Source organism: Ctenopharyngodon idella, chromosome 17, assembly GCF_019924925.1.
Source record: "Ctenopharyngodon idella isolate HZGC_01 chromosome 17, HZGC01, whole genome shotgun sequence".
NCBI lineage: Eukaryota > Metazoa > Chordata > Actinopteri > Cypriniformes > Xenocyprididae > Ctenopharyngodon > Ctenopharyngodon idella.
This window is the reverse complement of record NC_067236.1, coordinates 19012921-19022616: the sequence shown is the minus strand read 5'-3', so window position 1 is coordinate 19022616 and position 9696 is coordinate 19012921. Positions and strand designations below refer to the sequence as shown.

At 43.9% G+C, this 9696-nt stretch overlaps 1 protein-coding gene across 1 annotated transcript in view; it reads left to right on the top strand.

The window, feature by feature from the left end:
* The first annotated feature begins 3143 nt into the window (after positions 1 to 3143).
* LOC127498444 (cysteine-rich motor neuron 1 protein-like) overlaps positions 3144 to 9696 on the top strand; it is a 62071-nt gene continuing 55518 nt past the window's right edge. Inside the window, exon 1 of the mRNA XM_051867771.1 lies at positions 3144 to 3171. Coding sequence (XP_051723731.1) covers positions 3159 to 3171 — 13 coding nt within the window. The 5' untranslated portion in view covers positions 3144 to 3158. The remainder of the gene's footprint in view (positions 3172 to 9696) is intronic.

Sequence of the window (9696 nt, the reverse complement as noted above, 5' to 3'; positions counted from 1 at the left end):
AATCGAAAAGAAAACAATATAGCTTAGTGCACTTACAGCAAAGGCTGTGATCTAATTAAATAGGTTGTGGTGGGTTTCAGAGCGAAGCACGTCACTGTCTCGGTTAACTATAGACCTGATATAGTCTGGCTATGAGTAATCCACTTCGAGCCAAAATAACCTTGAATTTGGTTACATGTCATTTTTGCCAAAATGAATGATCATGTATGCAAAGTCAGTGGTGATTACAAGGTGTTTGGTTTCATTTCTTTGACTAGTCTATTCTTGGGCTATGGTTAGACAGCTATTAAATTTTCACTGACAGCCCAGATTTTGCCTTTTTTTAGCCTAGACATCAGGGATGTGTTTGGACGGCTATTAGACATCTTTTAAATGTAAAACTGCTTGCTGGGTAGCTATGCTTTTTCAGAAGGGTAGTTTGACTGTATCTTAACTACTTTAACTTATGAGTAGCTTGTCAAACTACAGCTTCAGAGTAGCTTCCCCAACACTGAGAAGAATGAAAGTCATATGGGTGTGAAACAACATGAGGGCAAGTAAATTATGACAATGATTTTTGGCTGAACTCCAGATGCAGGTGCAGATATACTCACACACACACTCACACACACAGACACAGATAAAGCTCAATGCCCGTGGTGTAGAATCACTTAAGGAGGCCCCAGGCAGCAGGATAGCCTGTTTAAGGACCCTTAATCTGACTCCCAGTGGAGGTTATGGATAGCTGTGGCCCAGAGAGAGAGAGAGGGTATGAAAGCTTCTCTGGAGACATGGCAACAGCTGAACAAGGGTGTGTGTGTGTGTGCGTTTGTGTGGATTTACACTCAAGCATGTTGTTTTCATACTTGGAAATATATACAACTAAACGTGGCACATCTATAAACATCAGCGCTCGTGTTTGCATGAATCTGATTTGATATGATAATATACTTACAGCTCATAACAGTGTGAATTTATGAACTACAAATAATTCCTGAAGAGCGTGTTGATTTGATTTGGCACTAATTTTACAGTGGAGTTGATCCAGATCCAGTTGGAGACGGGTTGAACAAACATCAGTACAGACAAGAACAAAATCAAAGAGAGAATAAAGTCACAAGAGTTACTGTAAAAACTGATGTGAAATCACTGCAATGCATGGTTATTTATTGATTTTATAAAACTATGACAGCAGCAACAATATGCCTAAAGAAACTAATGTTCAACAAACAGTTACATTCATATATAGAAATATAGCTGCAAGCAGCCATTAAGAGGCCAAGCACAAAAGAAGCAATCAAGAAGTAAAATATAGCATTTTATTTCATATACTTTATTGTAGTCAGTGGCAATTTAATATTTTGTTCAGTTATAGCTCCACCAACAGGCGCAATCCCACCACTTTTTTATGTGTCCTCGGTGTGTACACACAAATTTGTTGAAAATATCTCATTTCGTTTAGGAGTTATAGACATGTATATGAATGACTACATAAATAATGACCCAAGCATGACTTTGTTTGCATTTTTTTTTTCCCACTTACTATCAGAATTTTGGCAATTGGTCTAACCATTTCGAAGATATTCACAAATGTTGTTTTAACGATAAATCGCAACGATGCACAAACCATAAGGTGAAACCTAGCATGTTAGGTATCGTTGGACTCGGCAAGAATTCAGGAATCTCAGGAGAGGACTCACATGATAATAAGTGGACCACATCAAAAGTTATGAGCATATAAATATTTGATTATTTAATTTCACCTCTAGGTGGCGCTGTCTCGAAACTTCTCGGGCTCCTTCAGAGCATCTTGCAGATGACCCATACCGAGTTTCGTAATGATACGCTAATGCGTTCAAAAAAATACAGCATTTTGCCACAAAATGCAAAATAGCCGATGCCCAAAATGGCCGACATGGTAAAATTGGATATCATTCAACTGAATCTAACAAGGCCAGTTTTATCATTTTTGTAGCAAAATGCTGTATTTTTTGAACGCATTAGCGTATCATTACGAAACCCGGTATGGGTCATCAGCACAATGCCCTGAAGGAGCCTGAGAAGTTTCGAGACACTGCCAACTAGTGGTGAAATCAAATATTCATACGCTCATAACTTTTGATGTGGTCAACTTATTTTCATGGGAGTCATCTCCTTAGATTCCTGAAATCTTGCCGAGTCGGAAGTTATAAGCAAAAATAGACATTTTTGCTATCTCCGGACCAGTAGGTAGTGCTGTGCCAAAACACAGCATGTAGCCTCAGGTCATACTTGTGATGACATGTACCAACTTTGGTCAGAATACTCTAATCCAGAGACACCAAATTTGCTGTAGTTAATGTTGGGAGTGTCCTCTATCAGTGTGCCAAATTTCATAACTTTCCCGCATGCGGTTCGCCAACGAATACAACGGGTGCTATCGCACCTTCAATGCTAGGCCCCTATTGACTTCTGAAGGATCATGTGACACTGAATGATGCTGAAACTTCAGCTTTGATCACAGGAATAAATTACATTTCACCATATATTCACATAGAAAACAGTTATTTTAAATTGTAATAATATTTCACTATTTTTACTGTATTTTTGATCAAATAAATGCAGCTTTGGTGAGCAGAAGATGCTTCTTTTCTTAAACAAATCCAAACTTTTGACTGGTAGTGTATATTTATTTATATTTACATCAGAAGTGCACCTTGATGCCTTTAAGTGCAGTCTATGTAGGCGTCTCACTGTGTTTTGGAACGAAGCCGCAGTGCTGAAAGCCTAAGAGAAGCACACAGCTGCTGGAATGATGACTTCCAGATGCACAGGGCTGTCAGTATGAGTGTTTTAATGTGTGTGTGTGTGTGTGTGTGTGTGTGTGTATCTGCTATCATATAAATGCTGAAGCAGAGAAAGACAACGGCGAAGCCAAGAAACGAGCACTAGTGATAAGATCATCCTCACAGCTCATGCTGTTTTACGCGGCTCCCTTGAGCTTCACTTCACTCTCGTACTGACAAAAACTTCTGTAACTCAATCAGCCCGGCCCTGCTGGTCAACCGTGTGTGTGTGTGTGTGTGTGTGTGTGTGAGAGATTGCACTTTGGCACTGGACTAATGAGAAACACACTCTTTCTCTGTTTCCATCAGGACATGCAATGGAAAAAGAGCTGGTGCCCGGAGCAGCGGTGATTCATGGATGGGGACGGTAAAAATACAGTAAAATATATATTGGTAACACACCAAGCTTGTGATTTATGAGGGTCCAAAGCAGATCAACTGACAAGATCCAGAACAATGGAAATGCATGAATAAAAGAGTCGTATTCCTGAGAGAAAGACCTGAAATAATGAAGAGATTTTATTAGCATTAGAAAACACATCCTTGCAGAAAAGGCAGAGATGTGCTTGGTATTTGTAGCGCCACCTGTGGGTGGAATCAGACTAATGGCTTATGATGAGTTTATTTAACTTACCTGCTTATTCAGAAGATTCAACATGGCAGACAATTTTTCTAGGTGCAAATGTAAATGACAGCCAAATTATTTTAGGGTAGAAAAATAAGATGGAAGCTTCATGCAGAGACAGATGTGCACGATACTGTGTTTATATAAAGTCATACTAATCAAAATGAAAAATCAAAATCAACATGAGTCCATATATTTCAGCGTGTTCAGTCTTAGAGTTGGTTTGTGTGTGTGTGTGTGTGTGTGTTTGTGTGTGTTTGTGTGTAGCTTCTATTGGAGTCGTATGTTTGGTGCAGATGTGCAGGAGTCGTGCAGAGATTGGATCCAGCTGTGTCTTGGCATCAGAACACACTGTATTTAATCAGAGAAATGACACCGAAATGAAGAAAGTTAAAAACACAGACTGAATGACGGCTGGAAATCACATTTAAACTCCAGCTGAGAATCAGATCCCGATTCAGCAGGTGCAGAACGATTACTGTGACATGGAAAACATTAAATATAACAGAAGAACACCGAAGGACTTTAATGGGAAGAGTACGCCACAAAAACAATATGACCATCTCGTCTTCATGAGAGCCGAACGGGGCGTTTCTGGTCAAACCCAACAATAAATCGGTCAAAAAAAGGCTTAACAGGGATCATTCTCAGAACTTCAGCTAACGTTCTGGCAAGGTTCTCCCAAAGTTATCAACAAACGTTCTTCCAGTAATGTTGATAAAATGTTTGCTGGCCTTTAATAATGTTAGCACAAAAATGCATACGATACGATACAATACTAGTTTATTAATCCCCAATTATGGTGAAATTATGGTGTTACAGCAGCAGAAACACAAACACACAATCTACAAACATAGCAAATGTAAATGTTTAGATTACAGTAATGCCACATGTATACTGCTATTCATATTATTGAACCATGTCTAAAATATGTTAATATACATATTAAGGCCTATGCAATGGTTTTCTGAAATGTTTTAGTTGGATGTTCATGTAACATTTTTCAAAAGTAACATTCCCATAATGTTTGCAAAGTTACAAAATGGAATGTTCCATTAACATTCAAATAACCCAGAGAAAAAGTTTTTAATACATTTAAAATTCTGGACATTTTGAACATTCAGTGAACATTTAGAAATAATGTTTTCATAACTTAGCAAAACATTCTTAGTATATATTTTTGTTAGCTGGGTTATGAGAGATTGAGGTTTAAGCATGAATAAGTTTGGGTTTTATCCACTGTGTTTTCAAGGGTGGCTGATTGAACATCTAATTCACACACACACACACACACGTAAACACAAGCAGCATCAGCCCGAGGGAGTTGAGTCTCACGCGAGCTGCCTCGCTGTGTGCAGCGGGACCAACGCCAGCGACCGCAAGAGCTTCTCTCCAGAGAGAGAGAGAGAGAGAGAGACGGGTTTCAGCTGCAGGTGTTGAGGGGAGGGAAAAATAAAGCAACACCACAACAGACAGACAGACAGACAGACAGCACACTAAAACTGCTTCAACAGCCCCTGCCAGCCTTAATGAGTCCCAGAATACACTTTTACACACGTAAACACACACATGATACGAGCAGCAGGACACCAGAGACTGACTGCATTTGTTCATGTGTGACTGTGACGGTGTGTGTGGATTAGAGAGACAAAACTGTCCTTTAAATAAGGGGACATTTACATAACAACAATGCACTAAAAACTGAATGCATTTTTCGCATACAGACGACGTTTTCAAAACCATTCCCGTTCACACGATCCGCAGAAATGATAAAATCGCTGTATTCTGCTGTCAGGACAGTAGATGGCGATGTCACTTTGTAAAGAAAAACTACACGCTTATAGATGAACACGTAACATTCCTGACAGCACCGTTTCCACAAATTACACATTTTTGTAGTTTACATGGAGATAACAGTATCATTTTCAAAAACTTGCGCTTTGAAAAAAGGTTTCAAAAGTTTGTGTTTTCAGGCCCCAAAATGCTGTTGTTGTGTAAATGAACGCCCTAAAGTTTTCAGTTTTTAGTTGAAAATGTGTTAAGATTAAAATGGAAAATACAAAAATAATACAAATTCATTAAAAAACTATAATATATCTCAATTATGTGCATGTGCATGTGTGTGTGTGTGTGTGAGAGAGAATTATTTGCACTTTGCAGGGCAATATAATATGGACACACACACACCTGCGCACACAGACACACACACACACTCACACACACTATCGTTAGTGAATTGGTGTTGTATCAGGCAGGGTTTAGGCTTGTTGTGTTTGTTCAGCAGAGGTTCATCTGAAGCCCTATAGACACATCCATCTTACGACCACGACACAGAGGTGTGTGATATGAGAAAGAACTGAGTCACTGCTGCCGTGCGTGTGTGTGTGTGTGTGTTTGAGAGAGAAAAGAGATTGTGGAGGAGGGAGTTATTTATACCTTTAACCCTTAAAGTCACTAGACGTCTCAGACGCTGTTCTGTTCATGACGTGTTTTCTGGCTGTTATCTTCCCCTTCCACATCCATTACGCTTCAGGCCACAGCATGAATCCAGATGTACTGACAAAAATAATGGGTGTAGAAGTGATTTTCACTCAGAAATCACTAGTACATTTTGCAAATGATTACAAAGAAATGGCAAGTAACACATTAAAACAGTATTTTCTTGTTAACCATTTAACTGCACTGACACTATCAGATGAGAACAAAACTTCAACTGAATTGATGTGAATAATGACTCTATTGTCTTCAGTAGAGCTGCTTTACAGCTGAAATTGTGTCATAATTGATTAATTTTCCAACATTAACATTCTTTATCACTGTGAAGCTGCTTTGAAACAATATTGTATAAAGCGCTATAGAAATAAAGCCGACTCGACTGTCAAAAGCAACTTTTTGTTCATCACAAACAGCATAAACTTTTAGTGCATGTGTTTTATAGGACTTTATAATATTGTTATGGTGTTTTTTGCCTATTTGGAGCTTGACAGTATTTCACTAAAACATTCAGCTGTTGTCCAGAGAAGAAGAAAAGTCCTACAGGTCAAATAACGACACAATGATCTTTATAGGGTGAACTATCCCTTTAAATGAGCTGTTTTTATCTGCTCTGGCAGGTTTACATGATTGTTGTGATTCGAGTAACTATTAAAATGAGACTAACAAGAGATTTATGACTTAATAAGGCATCTTGAGAGCGTAGTCATGTGTGTGAGAACTGATTTGAGCAGTTCCACATGGATATAATGGCAGGATGATTTGTAAAGCCCATGGGGGAAGTTGCTGCTTACCTCATTTCCTCTCTAATGAGGGTAATGAGCAGCGCTACACACACACACACACACACACACAATAACCCCAGGAGACAGTGTGCCATCAGGATGGGTGTGTTATGTATTAGTCAGTGAAGTTAAACTCATTTCTGCAGATTCACAGCTGAAAGATGCCATCATGAACACTGAAGAACTGCTTTGGCTTTTTTTTTTTTTTTTTATCTGATTGTAAGTGATAATCCATAGCTAGCTGTGCATTAAATGATTTTATACTACAGGGCTGTTGAATGCTTGAATCTGATTGGTTGACGAAAGTTCTAAGGAGTGTAAATATTTTCAGGGAAACACACGGCTAAAGTAGTTCCAGGCAGGTCTTGACCACATCACATGCACACAGGCGCCATCTTGCCCCTGCACAGTAGCGAACTTGGAGCCCGAGTCTGCGCAGTAGCGAACTTGGAGCCCGAGTCTGCACAGTAGCGAACTTTAGGCCCGAGTCTGCAGAGTAGCGAACTTGAGGCCCGAGTCTGCGCAGTAGCGAACTTGGAGACCGAGTCTGCGCAGTAGCGAACTTTAGGCCCGAGTCTGCGCAGTAGCGAACTTGGAGCCCGAGTCTGCACAGTAGCGAACTACGAGCCCGAGTCTGCGCAGTAGCGAACTTGGAGCCCGAGTCTGCACAGTAGCGAACTTTAGGCCCGAGTCTGTAGAGTAGCGAACTTGAGGCCCGAGTCTGCGCAGTAGCAAACTTGGAGACTGAGTCTGCGCAGTAGCGAACTTTAGGCCCGAGTCTGCGCAGTAGCGAACTTGGAGCCCGAGTCTGCGCAGTAGCGAACTTGGAGCCCGAGTCTGCGCAGTAGCAAACTTGAGGCCCGAGTCTGCGCAGTAGCAAACTTTAGGCCCGAGTCTGCGCAGTAGCGAACTTGAGGCCCGAGTCTGAGGAGTAGCAAAGTTGAGGCCCGAGTCTGCACAGTAGCGAACTTGAGGCCCGAGTCTGTGCAGTAGAGAACTTGGAGCCAGAGTCTGCGCAGTAGCGAACTTGGAGCCCGAGTCTGCGGAGTAGCAAACTTAAAGCCCGAATCTGAGGAGTAGCAAACTTAAAGCCCGAGTCTGCGCAGTAGCGAACTACGAGCCCAAGTCTGAGGAGTAGCGAACTTGAGGCCCGAGTCTATGCAGTAGTGAACTTGGAGCCAGAGTCTGCGGAGTAGCAAACTTAAAGCCCGAGTCTGCGCAGTAGCGAACTTGGAGCCCGAGTCTGCACAGTAGCGAACTTGGAGCCCGAGTCTGCGCAGTAGCGAACTTGGAGCCCGAGTCTGCACAGTAGCGAACTTTAGGCCCAAGTCTGCAGAGTAGCGAACTTGAGGCCCGAGTCTGCGCAGTAGCAAACTTGGAGACTGAGTCTGCGCAGTAGCGAACTTTAGGCCCGAGTCTGCGCAGTAGCGAACTTGGAGCCCGAGTCTGCAGAGTAGCGAACTTGGAGCCCAAGTCTGAGGAGTAGCGAACTTGAGGCCCAAGTCTGTGCAGTAGCGAACTACGAGCCCAAGTCTGAGGAGTAGCGAACTTGAGGCCCGAGTCTGTGCAGTAGAGAACTTGGAGCCAGAGTCTGCGCAGTAGCGAACTTGGAGCCCGAGTCTGCGGAGTAGCAAACTTAAAGCCCGAGTCTGCGCAGTAGCGAACTTGGAGCCCGAGTCTGCGCAGTAGCAAACTTGGAGCCCGAGTCTGCGCAGTAGCAAACTTTAGGCCCGAGTCTGCGCAGTAGCGAACTTTAGGCCCGAGTCTGCGCAGTAGCGAACTTGAGGCCCGAGTCTGCACAGTAGTGAACTTGAGGCCCGAGTCTGCGCAGTAGCGAACTACGAGCCCAAGTCTGAGGAGTAGCGAACTTGAGGCCCGAGTCTATGCAGTAGTGAACTTGGAGCCAGAGTCTGCGGAGTAGCAAACTTAAAGCCCGAGTCTGCGCAGTAGCGAACTTGGAGCCCGAGTCTGCGCAGTAGCGAACTTGGAGCCCGAGTCTGTGCAGTAGCGAACTTTAGGCCCGAGTCTGCGCAGTAGCGAACTTTAGGCCCGAGTCTGTGCAGTAGCGAACTTGAGGCCCGAGTCTGAGGAGTAGCGAACTTGAGGCCCGAGTCTGCACAGTAGCGAACTTGGAGCCCGAGTCTGCAGAGTAGCGAACTTGAGGACCGAGTCTGTGCAGTAGCGAACTTGGAGCCCGAGTCTGCGCAGTAGCGAACTTGGAGCCCGAGTCTGCAGAGTAGCGAACTTGAGGACCGAGTCTGCGCAGTAGCGAACTTTAGGCCCGAGTCTGCGCAGTAGCGAACTTGGAGCCCGAGTCTGCGCAGTAGCGAACATGGAGCCAGAGTCTGCGCAGTGACAACCTTCAAGCCCGAGTCTGCGGAGCAGCAAACTTAAAGCCCGAGTCTGCGCAGTAGCGAACTTGGAGCCCGAGTCTGCGCAGTAGCGAACTTGGAGCCCGAGTCTGTGCAGTAGCGAACTTTAGGCCCGAGTCTGCGCAGTAGCGAACTTGGAGCCTGAGTCTGCACAGTAGCGAACTTGGAACCCGAGTCTGAGGAGTAGCGAATTTGAGGCCCGAGTCTGCACAGTAGCGAACTTGAGGCCCGAGTCTGCGCAGTAGCAAACTTGGAGCCCGAGTCTGCACAGTAACGAACTTGAGGCCCGAGTCTGCACAGTAGCGAACTTGGAACCCGAGTCTGCGCAGTAGCGAACTACGAGCCCAAGTCTGAGGAGTAGCGAACTTGAGGCCCGAGTCTGTGCAGTAGTGAACTTGGAGCCAGAGTCTGCGCAGTAGCGAACTTGGAGCCCGAGTCTGCGGAGTAGCAAACTTAAAGCCCGAGTCTGCGCAGTAGCGAACTTGGAGCCCGAGTCTGCGCAGTAGCGAACTTGGAGCCCGAGTCTGCGCAGTAGCGAACTTTAGGCCCGAGTCTGCGCAGTAGCGAACTTGAGGCCCAAGTCTGAGGAGTAGCGAACTTGAGGCCCGAGTCTGAGG